This window comes from Urocitellus parryii, chromosome 9, assembly GCF_045843805.1.
Source record: "Urocitellus parryii isolate mUroPar1 chromosome 9, mUroPar1.hap1, whole genome shotgun sequence".
NCBI lineage: Eukaryota > Metazoa > Chordata > Mammalia > Rodentia > Sciuridae > Urocitellus > Urocitellus parryii.
This window is the reverse complement of record NC_135539.1, coordinates 116551335-116570834: the sequence shown is the minus strand read 5'-3', so window position 1 is coordinate 116570834 and position 19500 is coordinate 116551335. Positions and strand designations below refer to the sequence as shown.

The 19500-nt window shown below is 53.0% G+C and overlaps 1 protein-coding gene across 1 annotated transcript in view; it reads left to right on the top strand.

Annotated features, from left to right (window-relative positions):
- Nucleotides 1-19500, top strand: part of Pkp1 (plakophilin 1) — a 45105-nt gene that overhangs the window by 20588 nt on the left and 5017 nt on the right. Inside the window, exons 3-11 of the mRNA XM_026397158.2 lie at nucleotides 7947-8341; nucleotides 11138-11282; nucleotides 12150-12357; nucleotides 13060-13237; nucleotides 14366-14480; nucleotides 16473-16628; nucleotides 17341-17517; nucleotides 18682-18835; nucleotides 19147-19333. Coding sequence (XP_026252943.1) covers nucleotides 7947-8341; nucleotides 11138-11282; nucleotides 12150-12357; nucleotides 13060-13237; nucleotides 14366-14480; nucleotides 16473-16628; nucleotides 17341-17517; nucleotides 18682-18835; nucleotides 19147-19333 — 1715 coding nt within the window. The remainder of the gene's footprint in view (nucleotides 1-7946; nucleotides 8342-11137; nucleotides 11283-12149; nucleotides 12358-13059; nucleotides 13238-14365; nucleotides 14481-16472; nucleotides 16629-17340; nucleotides 17518-18681; nucleotides 18836-19146; nucleotides 19334-19500) is intronic.

Genomic DNA, 19500 nt, shown 5'->3' with positions numbered 1-19500 from the left:
CCCCTCCTTCTCCTCCTCCTCCTTCACTGGGGATGGAACCCAGGGCCTCATGCATGCTAGGCAAGTACTCTACCACTGAGCCACGCCCAGCCCTACCCTGTTCTTGAACATGTCCAAGGACTTCAATATCAGCCAGCAGAGGAGGAGCAGGCACCTCTGAGGCCTGGCATGCCTGAAGAGTGGGTCTTCTAGAAGTTGGGACAGCCACTGGCCAGAAACACTGGTGAAGTTCCTAAAGAGAAAACTTTTGACCTTGTTCCAGTCCCCAGGTTCTCATGTCAGGGCCTAGGATAGAGGTCAGAGACCTGAGTTCTGGGTCACTGCATCTTAGCCACAGAGCTTTGGACAAGCCTCAAGTTCTCCAAGTTTAATAGGCTCACAGATCTTTGCCTTAACACTTCATTGGTTAGCTGGGAGAGTGGGTGGTGCTTCGAGGTTCCAACAAGATGGTTCAGGAGGAATGCCTCTACAAACTGTAAAGCACCACCCCTGCTAGGGTGTTCTAGAACATGCTCAAGGAACTTCCCAAACCCTCCCTACCTGGAAAAGTGTATATCGCATTTGAGTAGGTGGGCAGTGTACACAGCAGTATGTGAGTGTGCATGCAGGTGTATGTAGGCACGTGCACACCTGCTCATCATTAGGTAACAGCGAAGATCTTTTACCCAAACAACAGAGAGTCCGGTCAAGTGTCGCTCCCTTCACGTGTGAGATTCTTGACTATCAAATTAGGTGGATTCTTGACACCACTAGGTCTCCAGGTAGCTCTTTGGGGTCAGGTAAGAATCTGCCCTTCAGGATGTTTCCACCACATAGCTTTTGGCCGTCCTTTTCTTGAGGCTGGGAAACACCTGCAGGCTCCGTGCCCAGCTGGCTTCCCCTTAATGTGCTTGCCGGAATGGGCTTGGGGAGCTGGCCCAGGGGCTCTTCCTGACCTTCAAGTGTACTCTCCTGGGGTGGTGGCCCATTATCCAAGACTGCAGGAGTTCTTATCACACTGGGATGCCCCCTTGCCTTTCCCTCCCTGGGATGACCCGTCGCTGGACAGTTGAGCTGGCCTCTAGGCTCAAAAGCCAGAAGCCAAGACCTCAGAACACGGGGCTCCTAGAAGGCTGGACAGCTGGGTCTCCAACTTGTCTGAGTTCATGGATGAGATTTGTCAGCTGCATCTGAAGTGACAGACACCTGCCTGAGAGTCCCCTTCCAGAAAGAAACAGATACCTGTGTAGGAAACCTGAGATTCTGATTGTCACATCCATCTTAGGAGTGTCAGGCGCTGAGAAAACCTATTGCTCCCATGTAGAGGGGAGCAGCGGAGGGGCACTTCAGAGGATCTGCTTAGAGACCAGGCAGGGCGCAGGGTGCAGAGACAGAGCTGGGTGCTGTGGTTGGCGCAGTTATTGGTTTGGACAGCAGATGTTTCTGAGCATCAGCTTTCAGCTGGGCACCTCCCACTGGACGCCAGGAAATGCTGCAGTTCTGACCCCCCTGGAGCCCGAGAGGCCAAAAGGCCTCCTTTACCCCAGATTCCTGACCTCAATGAACACCCCCCAGGCTGTAGCCTGAAGCTTTGTAGGTCTCTTCTGTCTGAACTTCAGTTATCTCAAAACTTTAGGAAGCATGTCCTCTGTTATCCACAAATGTTTCTTAGCATTTGCTGATGGACGCACACTCACGGTTTGTACCCTTTGGAGATTGTAAGTGACGCTGACCATTAGTAACCAGATTTCTAGTAAAGTCTACACTCTCAAGATGGGCTTCAACACTTGTGTTTTTTACGTTTTAAAAGTTCAGGTAACAAAACTTGCCCACCCCAGCATCGGGCTGTGTCAGGTTGCTTTCATGCCTCTTCTGGGTAGACACACATGATTGCCCATCAGCCACTGCCCTTCAGTTGGCAGATGCCCATCGGGTGGCTTCTGGTGTTGTCTCTTACAGGCACTGATGGTCTCAGGGTCCTGGTGATGGAATAGTGGGCACAGCTCCTCTCTGCCTTGGAGGATTCCATAGTGAGGTCCACTCACCATGGCCTCCTCCAAGGCCAAATGGGATTGCTCTCTGTCCAGATCTTAGTGTTTCTGAACAGTGTGGCTGCCCTCTCCAAAGCAGTGTGCCAAGTAAAGAAGGTTAAAAAAAAAAAAAAAGGCTCAGCCCAGGGTGGAACCCCTGCTTTTCGAGAAGGATTCATGCCCAGAGGAGTCAGGGAGTGACACTCTCCTGCTAAAGTCCCATCTTTGGTGATTCAAGCCCTGGTGGCTCTCATGCTGACTCAGACTGCTGCGTCAGCAGCCACCCTGCCCCTCTGGGAAAAGTCTCCACTCCCTGGTTCCTGTGCTCCTCTAGGGCACCATGCTGGGAGAGGACCTGAACTCTGCCAGTCCCTAGAGAAGCTTAGAGGAGAGCCGCCCAGCCCTGTGTGATGTGCACCTTGCTGCCAAGGACTAGGCTAGCTCTGTCCAGTCCCCCAAGCCTGACTGAAGCCCCAATAAGATGAAAGAGGGCTGCTGTGTGCCTACTGCAGGACGGCCCCTCAGTGGGCAATGAGTGGCAGTGGCAGGGACTAGAAAAATGACACATGAGACCTGTCCTCAAAGGGATTTTAATCAAAGTCCTTCCTCAAAGGGGCCTTCCCCCTGCCCAAGAGACAGGAAGACCCTAGGAAGTCGTGTGTGTGCTCGCTTTCATGAAGAGGGCCTGGGGAGATCGCCTTTCTAAAGATGGCCCTGTTGGGCCCTCCGCTGGGTGTGTGACTCCCAGGGCAGAGCAGGGTGTGTCTCGTGGGAGAGCCGGTTTGGCCAGCCCCACCTTGCTGGCAGAAGCTTGGTTTCAAAATGGGCTAATAGCTAGGGACACAGACACTCTTTTCATCTTGGCCTGCTCAGCACATACCGACTCCCAGAGAGCCAGGCAGCTTCTATTTGGTCAGCCAGGGCTAGAATAGAACCCTCTGGGCAGCCCGCACCTATCACCCAAGTCAGGGGGCAAAGGGAAGAATCCTGGTCCATGGTGGGCTGAACCCAGACTGTGCTGCACCCCAGGCAGGCTCGCCCTGGGTGGAGCCCCCTGCCTCCCTAGCAGCTCACTTTGCTTGTGGAGGCTCTTCTGTACCCTGGAGGCTATGGGAAGCCCACTGCCCATCAGCAACCAGAGTCCCCATCCCCAATATGAATTCTCCTGGCCCCTCATGGGATCCTTTTTTTATGCACATTGACTATGAGTTCACCCCTGTTCTAGGCACAACAAAGGGCACCTTTGCCCCCAGAGAGTTTGGAGGAATGAGAGAAACCTACATTAGCAACTAGAGAGAATCCAAGGCCACAGACATGTGTGCCTGTGTCCCGGGGAGGGGGGATTTTCAACTCTGAGTACTCTTGATATCTGGAAGTAGGGTGGGTGGGGTCAAAGCAGGCTTTGTGGAGATGACAGGTTTGAGAAGAAGCCTGGGAGTAAGTAAGATTTGAAAGAAGGTGGGGAAGGGAAGCCATGTAGGATAAAGATGAAGCAGGGGACCCAGGCATGGCTGCTGCCGCAGAACAGCAAAGGGAATGTGTCCGGAGGAGAAGAGATGGCTGGACATGCGGGCTGGGCCCAGGATGATAGCTTGCCTTGGAAGCAGCAGAAACACCTTAGGCTCTCCAGCAAGGCTAACGGAAGCTTTGCCTGAGGAAGGTGGAGTGATATCAGAGCACTGGAGGTCCCCAGGAGTCACCTGAGGAGAGCCACGACCACAGTCTGGGAACTCGGGGTGGCAAAGGGAGGAGGACAGGATTCTCAGATGGAAGGACAGAAAGATCCCACCCTTTCCTGAATGGCTAGTTACTGTACTGTCCTATGACCTTGGGCTCACAGGAGCTCTTCTGGTTTGGAAGACTCTTCAGACTGTACAGTTCTCACTCCAGGAAAAGCTACCTATAATTCTGGTCGTTGAAGCCCTTGGTCTTGGGCTGGGATTGCTGTGCTTAGGTCCAATCACCCTCTTGGACTTGCTTGCAAAGTGAGGGGTGGGCCTCAGAGAGCTTCCCAACTTAAGGGGGAACAGGAAGAGAGTTAAACACCACACTTCTCCAAGAAGGAAGAGGAGGGAGGAAGAAAGGCAGCGGAGTCACAGGACCCAGGTCATTGGCAGAACCTTGCGCAGAGCAGGGACTGAGGAAGGTGGAGTGATATCAGAGCACTGGAGTCTGTGGAGCACTGGAGGGGACTCCCACTGAAACAGCCTTGGGCTATGAATTCCAGGGTGGACCCTCAAGAGCCCTGTGATCTCCCAAGTGGAGAAACAAGTCTCTCTGGGGGCAACCTTGACTTCAACCTGGCTGTCCAGCTCAGTCTTCTGTCTGGTTCAATGTTCAGCTCTGCTCCCTGGAAGGTGAGTGGTTAGTCTAGAATGTTCTGATCCATGGGCCATCCCACCTGAGGCTGGAGTTTCCCAAGGAAGCATGAGATAACCAAACATGGTGTGTGTGTGTGTGTGTGTGTGTGTGTGTGTGTGTGTGTGTGTGAGAGAGAGAGAGACTGTCCTTTGTATTCAAAGAAGAGGAGGCTGCCAGCAGATCACTATCTACCGTGGGGGTGTGGCTGGAGACTGGCATTAGCAACAAAGGTCTCCCACCTGCTGTGGGCACATCTGCCCGCTGCTGCCTGGCTGCAGCTGTTCACTCCGGACATGGAAGATAGTGTTTGGAAATGTGGGAGGGACATTTTTCTAGTCACAATGACTGCAAGGTATTGTTAGCATTTAGGGCCTGCAGGCCAGGGCCACCAAACAGCCTTTGATGCCTGGGGCATCCTGAACAATGAAGAGTTGTTCTGCCCGGATGCCCACAGCACCCATAGCACCCTCATCAGCACCTTTCCAACACACAGCCTGGCTTCACTGTAGGTGTGCCATCCGGGGGAACCAGGTTCCCCCATTTTCTGAACATATTTTGACCTGTTATGTGCCCTGGAGTAAGAACAGTTTGGCGCTCTGAATCTGGGATGCATTTCCTTCCTGGGCTCCGCTGGCTTCCTGGGTTCATCCCTTCTGGGCCAACTTGGTAACTTTTTCAGGTTTGGTGTGGATGATGTAAAATCCTCAGCCAGATCCTAAAGGCAGCCAGCCTATCCTGAGTCAGAGGGATACAGTTGTCTCCATTGAAAAAACAATTGTGTCACGTACTGTCTTAAATGCATTACAAACATCAGTCTGTTGACTTCTCCCAGTGACCCTGTATGTTGGGTACAATTATAATCCCAGTTATACAGATGGAGAAATAAAGGCACATTGGGCTTACGTCACTGGCCCAAGGCTACACTCCTCAGGCAAATGGCAGAGCCAGGGCAGTCTGGCCCCCGCATTGTGTTCTTGATCACTGGGTCTTCCGCTGTGTAAGTCCCAGCCCATGGGGTGTGAGGAGTACTTAGAGGCTACAGGCCAAAGTTGATCACAGGCCATCTATGCCCGGAGGGATAGAGGAGGCCCGCTTCATGTGAGCAGTGGAGGGGACCTAGGCCTTCCCATGGAAGGCTCTGGCTACGTTTGTCTCCTGCTTGTCAAAGTGATAGTCAAGGACCACCGTGATGGGAGGAAGCCATTTATAGTCATCCTTAGTCACCATCTAACAGACTAAGGACAACACCATGGCTCCAAAAGCTGGGGGTAGGGGCGGTTTCTAGGAATGGGTGATACCAATGGGGTGTGGCCCACGGAGAGGGGGCTGGAAAATCAGTCCCCAGGCTGGGCATCCCTTCCTTGGGCACCCTGCCTGCTCCCCTGCAGGTACAGCCAGCACCAGTTCCTTCGGGCAGCCCACCCTCGCTGAGACTTGCCAGGGCTGCCTGCTGCTCCTTTTCCCAGCACAGGGGCACAGAGCCCAAGGCCTCTGTCAGGCTTAATCAGAGTGATGGCATCTTTGCTGGGTTTGGGCCAGGAGAGTGTCTGGACTCCTCATCGTGTCTGTGATGATGTCCAGGTGTGTCATTTGCTGAGAACAAGGGAGCTCCTTGTTGCGTTTCCTCTTAGGACTCAGCCTGCCACTTAGGAGCACTCAGCTTTCCTTCCAAGATGCCGTCTGCCTCCCTCCTTCCCCTGAGAAGACGCAGAGTGTAACCTTATTGCATGTTTTGCATGTGATCTGCAAGGCGCCCATTCCATGTCCTGGGCTCAGGATACTGCCCGCTCCCCTGGCCGACGCCTGGTTACTATCTGCTTCTGCCTGTTCCAACCCCTACACGCCAGTTCCCTTTGTGGATAGGTTGGTTTGACCCAGTTTGGGGAAGAAAAGTGCACCTGCCTGAGCGCACAGCTGGGTGTGTGGGTGAAGGGGATGAGCTTGCCTCTGCCAAGGTTAACAGCCTGTGGCTTCTTCATGTTGAATGCCATTTCCAATGGGTGGCTTGACACCCAGTCCTGCTGGGAGCTCGAACCATGAGAACTCCCTGTTCTCTACGCTCCCCTGCAGAGCTGAACCAAGAGGACCAAGCTGAAGGACAGCTCCTCTCTAGTTCTGTGTGGCCAGATGCTGCATTCTGGAGAATTGCCCAGTTCCCAAAGGACCTTCCGTGTACAGACACACACACACACACACACACACACACACACACACACACTCACTCATTCTCTCTCCTTCCCTCTCATTTTCTCTCCCCCGCCCCATGCTGTCTCCCTTTCATTCTCCCCCACCCCTCTCCTTCTCTCTCTGCCCTTCTCTCAGGGTGGGGCAGGGAGGATCTGGGCTGAACTTGGCCCTGGCTCATCCCAGCTAAGGTGAGTCCCAAGTCAGCACCTGTACAGAGACATTTTATCAGGCTCAGTGTTGATCCTCTAGTCTGAGAGCAAGTCCCAGCAGGCCAGACCCACCAGCTTGTGAGCTCCTGGGAAAGTTCTCCTTGGACAGTTTTGTCCCAGAGTTAATTCCCACCAAGTCTCTGCAGGCACCTCCTGTGGAGGCTAACCCCCAGAGGGACTCACACACAGCCTGGGCGCCTCATTGTCCCTGGTCTGTTGTCCTTTTGGATCACTCTGCCAAGTTTCTCCCTCCTGGTAGCCTGACAGCAAAGCCCAGAGGCCCAGCCTGTAACCTACCCTGCAGTCCCTGGGGCCCAGCTCCTGGTTGCAGGTGGCCCCCAGCAAGCAGTTCCTTATAACAAAGGGCCCAGGGAGCAGGTACAAGTAACCAAAGAGAATGGCAGTGTCAGAAGCTGCTGGTGTCTGGGAATGGCCCAAGGGGATGAGGCCAGGGCTTGAGATTCAAGGTCAAGTCTTGGTTTTGTCCTTGACTTACTGAGTGACTGTTGGAAGACCTTCTTCTCTCTGGGTCTGCAATTTCCCACCTGAACTGTGTGGCCAGATAGGTGGCTGCTAGACTTTCTGGACTGCATCCCACAGTAAGAAGTACATTCCACATTACAATCCAGCAGCTGTTCACTGTTCACAAACAATCTGTGTCAGTATTATGTACATTGCACTCTGGGTATTTTCTATTCCCAGATATATTGCTCGATTCTGTATTTTCAATAATGCTGAGCACAATCTCCTAAGTGACATAAATCCATAATGGGTCAAAATTCACTGATCAAAAATCTAGCAGGGGCTGGGGCTATAGCTCAGCTGGTAGAGTATTTGTCTTGCATGAACCCCAGGTTCGATCCCCAGCACCACAAGAACAACAACAAATATATATATATGGCAGATTATAGCTTTCTCTCCAAACATTCTGGGACTTTCTTTTTTTAATATTTATTTTTTAGTTGTAGTCAGACACAATATCTTTATTTTATTTATGTGGTGCTGAGGATCGAACCCAGGACCTCGCACGTGCTAGGCGAGCGCTCTACCACTGAGCCACAACCCGGCCCCCATTCTGGGACTTTCTGAATATTGAGGGGAGGCCGTGTCCTGTGGCCAGCAGGATCCAGGATGCCCTGTCAGAAAGCTTGACTGAGCTTTTCCCCCTTTCCCTGACCAGATCTACAATGGGACCCTCAAGCGGGAGCAGGACAACAGGCGCTTCAGCTCCTACAGTCAGATGGAGAACTGGAACCGGCACTACCCCCGCGGGAGCTGTACCACCACTGGTGCAGGCAGTGACATCTGCTTCATGCAGAAAATCAAGGCGAGCCGCAGCGAGCCCGACCTCTACTGCGATCCCAGGGGCACCCTGCGCAAGGGCACGCTGGGCAGCAAGGGCCACAAGACCACCCAGAATCGCTACAGCTTTTACAGCACCTGCAGCGGTCAAAAGGCCATCAAGAAGTGCCCCGGGCGCCCACCCTCTTGCACCTCCAAGCAGGACCCAGTCTATGTGCCACCTATCTCCTGCAACAAGGACCTGTCCTTTGGCCACTCAAGGGCCAGCTCCAAGTGAGTGCTGCTAGGCTGGGGTGGGGGCCCGGCAGGGCCAAGTAAGGGGTAAGCTGCTAGTCCAGCTCCCTCTGCACGGGGCCCCCAGGAAGTGGGGAGAGGCACAGCCTCTGTCTTGGCTTTGGTGTCAGTGCCTTGAAGAGTCCCTGGCCAGAGGTTCTTGACCCAGAGGGGCCATGACCCAGGGAGTTCAGCATGAAAGGAAGACCGAAGCCAGATAATGAGTATATAGATTTAAAGGCCACGGGGAGGTTATGAGCAGAGGGTTAGCTAACTAGAGATGATCAAGGAGGCCCGTGCTTCTCCCAGTGAACTCCTCCAACCTGCAATGTCAGTGTCACCCAGGAATGCAATAGAAATGCTCATTCCAGCTCACCTCAGTCCCACTGACTCAGAAACACCAGAGGGACCCAAGCAATGCCTGTCCCAATCAGCCCCACAGGTGCCTGGGAGTCACGCTAGAGTCTGAGCCCCTGGTCTTAGACACATCAATCTCCATCTATGTTCTGGAAGCAAAGAAATAGGCCCTGTGTAAATGATGGGAATAGAACAGGTTGTGGGTTATGTTATAAAACAGGTAAGTCTAAAGGACAGTTAGGACAGACAGATACCTGAGGGACATGATCTAGGGCTCAGGGACAGAGCACAGCTCCCGTCCACAAGAAAGGCCACTGCCCAGGGGGAATGAAGGGAAACCAATGGGGTGGCCCATGAAGAGCCACAGGCTGGACCAGGGATGCGCCTCAGAGTGCTTGACTAGCCTGAGCGAGGCTCCAGGTGCCATCCCCATTCCTGAAAAAATATGTGCCACAGGCACAGGTGAGTGACATTGACCTTGTCTTTCAGGCATCAGAGCTCAATGAACCTTAAAAATATTCTTTATCACCTAGTGATTGTTGTTCATTTATTTGACAAATATTTGCTCAGCAAATATCACATGCTCAGCTCTGTGGCGAGTGCAAGGGACCTGGCCCTGACAGGACAGCCTAGAGTGGTTCTGGAGCTACACAGTCCACCTCTTCTCACCCCCAGGAGTGTTGTGTTCTTTATCTTTAACCATCACAACCCCTTCCAGGAAGGAGCTAGCACTCCACAGTAAGGAAAGGAGGAAACAAGATACAGAGATGTTAAGTAGCACCCTCAAGACCACACAGCTGTTTCTGTATCCTATGTTCTCTCCACACTGTGCTGAAAATAAGCAAAATACCATTCTAAAGTAGAATTCCACTTGAAGAACATAACCTATATTTATGATAATTTGGAAAATGAATAAGAAATCTCTCTTTCTTGAAGACTCTGTTCAGAGCAACATCTTTCCCCAATTGGATGCCCAGAATGGAGGGCCTAGATAGGATATGGAGGGGTTGAGTGACAAGCTATTTAGATGTTTGACTGATGGATGCCGGGTGACTTTCTTTTTTTTAGAGAGAGAGAGAGAATTTTTTAATATTTATTTTTTAGCTTTTTTGGCGGATACAACATCTTTCTTTGTATGTAGTGCTGAGGATCGAACCCAGGCCACATGCATGCCAGGCGGGCACACTACCACTTGAGCCACATCCCCAGCCCATGACATTCTTTCAATACAGGTCAGGGGTGCTACCAACCCATCATCAGAGAGCTCTGCCCTTTGGGTGATTTTTACAGAAATCAAGCTGGGCTGCCCTAGTTAAAACCATGTCTGTTTATTGAGCACCTACTTAGGCAACACCAGAATCTAGTATGAGGACTAGAGGATTCATTCTATAAATGATGAAGGATACCCAAGGGGTAGAGCTGGGTATCACACAAGATTTGCCCCTGTCCTCAGCAAACCTATCTCTTGGGAAGCAGGACACACTCAGGACACAGGAAAGGCTGCCTGTGACTCTGGCCCTAGGAGCAAGAGGGGTTCTTAGGAGAAAGGGATCCTTCTTTGGAAGGCTTTGCAGAAGGGGGAGTGTAGCAGGTCTGCCATGGTGTGCAAGAGATCACATCATCCTCCAGATGAGGAGGTTAAAACATACAATTTCTGATTTGCAGTTCAAAGAAGGTGGACTATCAGCCATCTCCTATGGCTCAAACTAATGCATGCCCTGGGATGTCCGCCTAAGCAGTTTGAACTTGAACCTGCAGTGTGGAGAAGCTTCTGATGGTATCTGAACTAGGAAACAATACAGGGGACAGGGTTTTAGGACTATTTCTCTCGTTAAGGGCTGTAATGTGCTGGTTGGAGGAGTTTGGAAAAGGGATCCCACTAAGGGGGTCTCTGGTGACCATCCCCTGAGAATGATCCTGATCAGGAGGAAAGTGGTGGCCATAAGGATGGGAAGGAGGTGTGAGTTTCTTTTTGTGTAAGAAGAGCCAGTTACACTTGTGGATGGATGGATGGATGGATGGATGGATGGATGGATGGATGGATGGATAAGGGATGAATACACTCACAGCCATTCTCTTCCATTTTCCCATTACCAGGTGCAAACATGGCAGAAGGCAGGATAGGTGGAGAGATTACCCTCAGGGAATAGGAGTTTTGCTCATGGGAGAGACAACTGGCCTGCTTGGACCTTAACCCAAGACCAGGGCCTCACCAGAGCCAGGTTCCCACAAGGGGGAAATACAGTGGGTGAGCCTTCCCCTTGTCTGGGGGAGCTGTTCCATAGCAAGTATTCTCCAAGAGGGCCTGAGGGCCTCGCTCTGGCCCTCTGGAAGGCAGATGAGGTTGTGGCTGCTTGTTGTGCAAGGGAGAATTCTGGGCCCGTTCATCAGGGCTCCCAGGTCACCCCGTAACACACCCCCACTGTATGTTCCTCGCAGGATCTGCAGTGAGGACATCGAGTGCAGCGGGCTGACCATCCCCAAGGCTGTGCAGTACCTGAGCTCCCAGGACGAAAAGTACCAGGCCATCGGCGCCTACTACATCCAGCACACCTGCTTCCAGGATGAATCTGCCAAGCAACAGGTAATGGGCTGCAGGCTTTCCACCCTGGCAGGTGGGAGCTGAGCCTGGGTGTATCAGCTTGACCCTGCATTCGGAGACCCGGGGGGGGGGGCATTGTACAGTTGGCTTCTTCTCACCCTTCCCAGCTGCCAGGAATAAGGAGTATGCCTGGCACTGCCCAAGGTCAGAGCTGGCATCTGAACCTGCAGAGCAATGCCCTCTGTTGAGTGGACACTAGGCAAGTACATTTCCTCCCCTGGTCACAGAAGAGACCCTTTACTGACAACCATGGGTTCAACAGAAATCCCCTTTCTCAAATTTCACTGAAGAACGTGACTGCTCCCTACCCCCAGAGTGTTTCCCCCTCTCTCTCTCTCCTCTCTCTCTCTCTCCTCTCTCTCTCTCTCTCGTTGAAAAGGGGACACTTATACTCTGCAGTTTAGCCCAAGGATATTGAGTTTCCTAGAGGCCAGGGTTACTTTCATCAAAATTTCTGCCAAAAAAGAAAGCGTTTCCTTGGGTCCATGGGAAGATCTCCTATATCTGTGTTCTGCCTGATTTTGAGGGAGGCATATAGACATTTTATCTCATCTAACCCTCACCACCATCCTCTAGAGGGGGAAAACAGGGCTCAGAAAAGAGGAGCAACTTGCTGAAGGTCTTCCAGTCAGGATGTCAGGGAGCTGGGACCTGAGTCCAGGTCTTCTGGCTTCTGGTCTAGGTTTGTTGCTATCACCTTTGGCTGCTAATTTACTTTGGTTGATTTGTATATTTCTGAAGTTAAAGTAGACTTTTCTTTTTTTGGTTTGGGAAAACTCTGCTTTAAGCAGAGAGTGAGTGGCTCAGCTTCCCTCCCTTGACCGGGCAACACGGCACCTCTTCCGGCAGGTCTATCAGTTGGGAGGCATCTGCAAGCTGGTGGACCTTCTCCGCAGCCCCAACCAGAATGTCCAGCAGGCTGCTGCGGGGGCCCTGCGCAACCTGGTGTTCCGCAGCACCACCAACAAGCTGGAGACCCGGAGGCAGAATGGAATCCGTGAAGCCGTCAACCTCCTGAGGAAGACGGGGAGCACCGAGATCCAGAAACAACTGACTGGTAGGGCCCATGCACGACTGTGGGCTGTGGCCTTCAGCTGGGGTGAAGGCCGGTCCCTCCAGGCCAGGCCAAGGCACATTTGCAGATTTGTCTAGGAAAAGTGGCACAGGCCCTCGCCATATTAGTAGTGTCCAGTGGTGACCCCAAATGGTGTGCACATCCACAGGAGGTCATGGTCCACGGCTGGAGGGCAAGGGGAGGAAGGCTTGATCCCTAGACTCAAGGTGGGGTGTAAGAGAGGTCACCGTGAAGACCTTCACTTGGACTGGGAAGATAAGACCATGTAGAGTAATAGCTGAGAAGTTTTTCTGGAATGACTTTCAGACATAGAAAATAGCATCACATAAAAGAAAATAAAGATATTGTGTCCACCTAAAACAAAGAAATCAATATTAAAAAAACAGAATATTCTGGGTGCTAAAATTTACATGAAAAACTGCCAATCAATCAACTATATTATGGTCGCCTTCCATGGGCATAATTTTGACCTAGAAAGAGAACTTGGATGTTCCTGTCCCTCAAAGTACTTTCAGACTAGCAAGGACCCTGAGAATCGGCTCATGAAAGAGTCGGACAACTGGTTGGATAGACCAAGCCTACGGGAAGGGTCCATTTGCTAGAAGAGCCCAGGCTGGAGTGACACCATGATTTCCAAGTTTTTCGGAGCCCACAGGTGTTGAGTCGACCATCTCTGCCCCCCAGGGCTGCTCTGGAACCTGTCTTCCACTGATGAGCTGAAGGAGGAGCTGGTGGCCGACGCTCTGCCTGTGCTGGCCGACCGGGTCATCATCCCTTTCTCGGGCTGGTGTGATGGCAACAGCAACATGTCCCGAGAAATGGTGGATCCCGAGGTCTTCTTCAATGCCACGGGCTGCTTGAGGTAAGAGAAGAAGGTCCTTGGGTCCTTTTGCCCTGGCCTCTGACCCTTCTGGAGGCAGCACCATCTTGGCCAGCATTCAGAGAACCTAGTGTCTGGCCCAGCACTGCCTCTCAAGGGCTGGCTCCAAGACAGGGACCCGGCATTGCTACCTTCCCCGACTGTGGATCAGGCTCAGGGTCCTACTATCTCCTCCGAGGAGACACAGAGGACCTTAGTTAGAACTCTAAGGGTAGAAACACCTGGATCAGAGTATTCAAACTGGTTCCACCATTTCATCCTCCTCCGTCTTGGAAAAATGCGTTTCTTGTGCCATCTTGAAGAGTGTTCTTTTAGACAAAAGTCTACTGATTGGCTGCTTATGAGTCACTTTCCCAGCTGTGATGCTAAAACCACTTGCCATGTTCATTGGCACGAGACGGGCGCTGCTTTGCCCAACATTTCTGGAGTTCCATACCAGGGTGTGGCATAGTCCCTGGGGGCTGCTGGAGGAGGGGGCTGGGGTGGTTGTTCTCAGAGCAGAGGTTTGCAAGCCAGGGGTGGGGGCTACTGCAGAGTATGGAACAGAGGAGCAACATTCCCTGGAGGGTCCCACCTTGCTCTAGTGGGGTGTGTCTTCCCCAGCTGCTGAGAAACCCCCAGAGTGGAGGGTGCAGCTGGCTCGTGCTTCTCCAAGCCTCTAGGAGCAGAGAGACTAGGGAGATGAAAAGCCAATGTAATTAAGGACTTTAGAGGGCTGCAGGGCTACTGGGAGCAACAGCAGACAGACAGACAGACACACACACACACACACATACCAGGCAGAAGGGCCCAAAGTGCTTGGGAATGAGCTACAGCTGGGTGTGGAGTGCGACTTGATGGACAGTGTCCCCAGCCAGCCCCCCTGAGCTGCAGTCCCCATCCCACTCCTCACAGAGGTCCAAGCAGGTTTTCTTTACCCCCTTCACTCTTTTTCTCTTTTCTCTTCTCCTTCCTTCCTCCTCCTACCTCCAACCCCCAACCTCCACCCTATCCCGTGTGCCTGTCCCCCTGTCCCCCACTGTGTGTCTCTTCCACACTGTCCTCACCTCCCTCCCTGTCCTCTTGCTCACCTTGCCCACATCCTCCCGCCCTCCCCGTTCTCTTCTGCAGGAACCTGAGCTCTGCGGACGCAGGCCGCCAGACCATGCGGAACTACTCGGGGCTCATTGACTCCCTCATGGCCTACGTCCAGAATTGTGTGGCAGCTAGCCGCTGTGATGACAAGGTGAGAGTGCAGCCCTGGTGACACCTTGACCTCTAGACCCAGCCCCCGTTCTCTGTCCAGAGCGTAAAACCCTGGGCCACAACTGGACTCAGTGAGGCCAGCTCTTGGCCTCCTGGTCATGACTTTTCTGTCTCCCAGATCTAAGGAGTCAGCGTTGCACTTTCTGGGTGCCTCTGAGGCCTGGCTCACTGACAGAACAGTAGCTTGGGGTCTGGGGCAGCAGAGAGGACATCTGGAGCGAGGGCATTGCACACAAGGGCAGGCTCTGGGGGCCACACTGTCACGAGTGATGCTGAGCCCCATTGGCAGCCCTGGGAACACACACTCATGCTCCCAGGGTCTCAACATTTTTCCTGAAATGAGACTCCTGCCCCTGCTACCCTTCCACTGCTTTCAAAAAGGCCATCGCAGGCCATCTTCCTGCCCTGTCTGGACTTTGGGACATAACAGCACAAACAGAAAGGATACATCATGAGGGAAGATAAACCAAGTCTGGTTCATTGTCACTGAGGAAGGACAGTGGTTCAGGAGTCAGGGAGACAATGGGCTGCAGTGTTCCCCACATCCACAGGGGACGGGCTGGGCATCACAGCAGTCCCAGGAGGAGGGATTTTATCTCCTGCTCCCTCCACTGGAAGGGACAACAGGGTCTCAGGACAGAGCCTTGTCACTTGGTTGCCTGGCCTGGTTCCTGCAGACAAGGTGCTTTTCTTCTGTGCATGCAAGATCCCTTAACACATGTGACCCCCAAACCCCAGAAGCCAGATTCCCTCAGATCCCAACAGGACCCAAGCCTCATTAGGGGGTCAAGTCTGTGGCCACCGAGTCCTAGCCAGAGGTACACCAAAGGCAAATGACAGAGATGGGGGCCAGCTGCTGCTGTGAAGTCCCAGATCCCGGACCTCACTATTGGTGTGCTCTAGCACCTGTGGTACGGAGGCTGAGGCGTGCTCATGGGAAGGGAGCAGGAGAAAGCAGCGGGGCTTTGGAACCTAAAGGAATTGGGCTGCTCGGGAAGGAGATTGTTCCAGAAGGGCAGCCATTTTCCTGAACACCCAGTGTGCCCATCAACACTTTGTCCATAGCAATAAAACACTCTGGTCTGTTGTGTCCTACGGTGTGTAAGACCCCATGGTAGATATTCTCATGGACAGTAACACCCCAGGGGATTTTTCTAGGACCCCCAAAGATAAAAAATTCACAGATGCTCAAATCCCTTTTATAAAATGGTGTAGTATTTGCACATAATCTATGCACATCTCATCTCTCTCTATAGATAGATAGATAGATAGATAGATAGATAGATAGATAGATATAGAGATACTGGGAGTTAAACCCACAGGAACTCCACCACTGAGCTACACCCCCAGCCCTATCCCCCTTTTTAAAAAAAATTGAGACAGGTTCTAAGTTTCCCAGGCTGGCCTCAAACTTGCAATCCTCCTGCCTCAGCCTCCCATGTGGTTGGAGTTACAGGCATGTGCCTGGTTTTCTTCCCATATCCTTTAAATAATCTATAGATTACTTAGAACACCTAATATAATGTAAATGCTACATAAACAGTTGTTATACAGTATGGTTTAGGGAATAATGATGAGAAATAAATCTGTTCATGTTCGGTGGAGATGCAATATTTTTTTTACATAATTTCATCCATGATTGGTTGAATCCATGGAGGCCAAGCCCAAGGATATTGAAGGGCCAACTATCATCTCAATAGCCCAGTGAAGTCATTTTAGTCCCATTTCACAGTTGAGGACACTGAGACCCATCAGGTGAGGTAAGTCACTCAAGTTTAAACAGCCAGGAAATGAAAGAAGTAGGATTCAAGTCCAAGTCCCAGGCATGTCCCAGGGAGCCCTTTCCAGACTGAGGCTCTGGTGGGCGATGGTGCTCCTATCCCCTGATGCCACTGTCTGATTAGTCAGGTAGCCCAGGAACCCACGGGGGGCTGAGCAATGGCTCAGACACCTGCTTCTGCTTGCTCCCCAGTCCGTGGAGAACTGCATGTGCATCCTGCACAACCTCTCCTACCGCCTGGATGCCGAGGTGCCCACCCGCTACCGCCAGCTGGAGTACAACACCCGCAACGCCTACACGGAGAAGTCCTCCACCGGCTGCTTCAGCAACAAGAGCGACAAGATGATGGTGAGGATCAAGCCAGGGCCCACCCAGCAAGCACTCCACCAGGTCCGCTGCCCCATCCCACCTTTCCCCTGCCAAAGCCATGGCCTTGGGCCTGTGCTGCTCTGGGAGCTCCGTCTTGCATGCGGAGGGCATCTGTAGGAGCCCAGATCAGCCCTGAGGGCAAAGGCTCCCCCGGGCAGGCCTCAGTCTCCCCTGACTTCTCCTTAGCCCCTGAGGATTGGGGACAGCCAAGAACTCTGACCCCTCTCTGGTGCTGGTTTCCACCACTTCCTGAGCCTCCTAAAAAAAGGGGTGCTGTGGAGGGGTGGTCAGGCCTCCTCCACTGGGCATGGCTGCAGAAGCCAGGTCTTGAACTAGCCTTGTGGGCCCAGGGTAGGTCAGGCCCACATGAGGACTCTGGGAGGGAGGAAGCATCCTGCTGTGAGACCCCAGAGCAGCCTCTCACAGCAGGAAGGTCAACCTGGGATGCCCAGAGCACTTCCGGGACATCAGGAATGCTCTCCACCCTCAGGAGACCATCCCTGGCTGGTTCGCCAATTCCCTGGCAAGCTGGGATGCACAGAGGAAAGCGGTGAAGGGGTGGTGTCCAGGCTCCCTGCCTCGGCAGGCATGCCGCAGCCTCCCGCCAGGCTCCACCAGGTTGGGGGACAGGCAGGAGTCTCAGGTTGTGTCCCCTCACCAGGCTCCACGCTGACCCACTCTTTGTCCTCAGAACAACAACTATGACTGTCCCCTTCCTGAAGAAGAAACCAACCCCAAGGGCAGCAGCTGGCTCTACCACTCGGATGCCATTCGCACCTACCTGAACCTCATGGGCAAAAGCAAGAAAGATGCCACCCTGGAGGCCTGCGCGGGTGCCCTGCAGAACCTGACGGCCAGCAAGGGGCTGGTGAGGAGAGCCCCCTCCCTTCTGCTCCTCCCCAGTCCTCCAACCCGCTCTCCAGGGGTGCTCTGCTCTTTCCCACCAGTGTGTTCCTGGCCAAGTCTATCAAACACAAACGGCCGTGAGCTTCATGCTGCAGACATGAGTCTCGTGTGTGCCAAGCCCTGGGCTGGACCCGGGGAATGACAAGGGCCAAGATGCCTCACTTTCTGGGAACTCTGGGATGGGGCTCAGTGGGCAGGCCCAGCCTGTTGGATTCTGTTGGTACCCACATGGTCTCCTTTTCCTTGCAGTTCCTGGCCTCCTGGGCTCTGCTTGGTGTCAGGGACAGAGGTGCAACATGTGTCTAATAGGAGGAATCTCCATTTGGTGAATTAATAGAGGTAGAAAAAGAGGGAGTTTGGGACATGGACAGACAGATCCAGAGGAATACGTGACAGAATCAGTATAGGTTTGAAATCAAATAGATTTTGAGGGACATGATGGAGTGGGATTAGAGGAGGCCTGTTTGCAATCCAGAAGAGCTTAGAAGGAGAAGGAGGACAGCTGTTCCTCATTTTTACTTAGGGTGAGAAGGAAGTGGACAGGATACTCAAGGTAAAGGAAGGGGAGGAGCTGGGGCTTCTGAGGACCCCCACAACCCTAGACCAGGTTACATCTGGATGCATTTGTTGCTTTGAGGCTTGGATGAGCCGACCTCCCTCCAGGGAACCCCATCCATCATTATCCCTGGCAAGCCCTCAACAAATATGGACTGAATCCTGCAGAGGTAGGGAAGTTGGAAGAAGATGACAGCCATTTTTTAAGTGACAAATGCTCTTGAACATGCAGTTCTGTGTGAGCAGATTCTTTAGGAAGGCAGAGCTGAGACGGTGGGGTGGGTGACACTGTTGTTAGTTAGAAGTTGACTCCGGATCCCCCCGAGTGAGGGAAATGAGACTTCCTCTTCCCAGCCACCTGGCTGTATGCTTTCCTCCCTGAGAGCAGGGAGCAGGGACAGAAAGGGAGGACAGGTCTGTAGTCATCCATATGGAAGCAATTTGTGAGTCTCTGCCCTTGCTTTCACTGTTAAGGAGAAAGGTTCTGGGTCTGTTTGGACAGGCTGCCCCCCTCCCCACTGTGTGCATGGGAAGCCACAAACCAGCTCCTCCCTGGGACCCTCTCTTGTAGATGTCCAGTGGCATGAGCCAGTTGATTGGGCTGAAGGAAAAGGGCTTGCCACAAATCGCCCGCCTCCTGCAGTCTGGCAACTCAGATGTGGTCCGCTCCGGGGCCTCCCTCCTGAGCAACATGTCCCGCCATCCCATGCTGCACAGAGTGATGGGTAAGAGCGCCCACACCTTCCCCTCCAGAGAGGACACACAGGAGCCCACTGGAAGGTCACCCTTGAACCATTCCCCAGAGCAAGCATTCAGAGGGGAAGCTGGCCCAGGAGAGGGGTGGAGCTGGGAGGAGGCAGGGAGCGGGGCAGGTCTACAGAGATCCCATCTGGGTTGGAGCTGGCTCCAAGGCCCGAGGGATCACCTTGCTCAGAACTTGGCTAAGGGCAACCCAAGACTGTGGCCCAGAGAGAACCCTTCAGCCCCTCCTCTTCTTAGCAATCCTGACCTCATACCCCATCCCTTCTTCTCCCAGGGAACCAAGTGTTCCCAGAGGTGACCAGGCTCCTCACCAGCCATACTGGCAACACCAGCAATTCCGAAGACATCTTGACCTCAGCCTGCTACACCGTGAGGAACCTGATGACCTCACAGCCACAGATGGCCAAGCAGTACTTCTCCAGCAGCATGCTCAACAACATCATCAACCTGTGCCGCAGCAGGTGGGCGGGGTGGATGTGGGTGCCCGTGCCCACCTGGCCCCACATCACAGCCCCCCCCCCCCCGGCTCTGAACAGTAGAAACAAACATGGAGCAGGAAAGCACCTAAGATGGGGGAGATGGGGGTGGGGAGCTCCAGGGAAAGAAGGTCCAGAAGCTGAGCTTTATG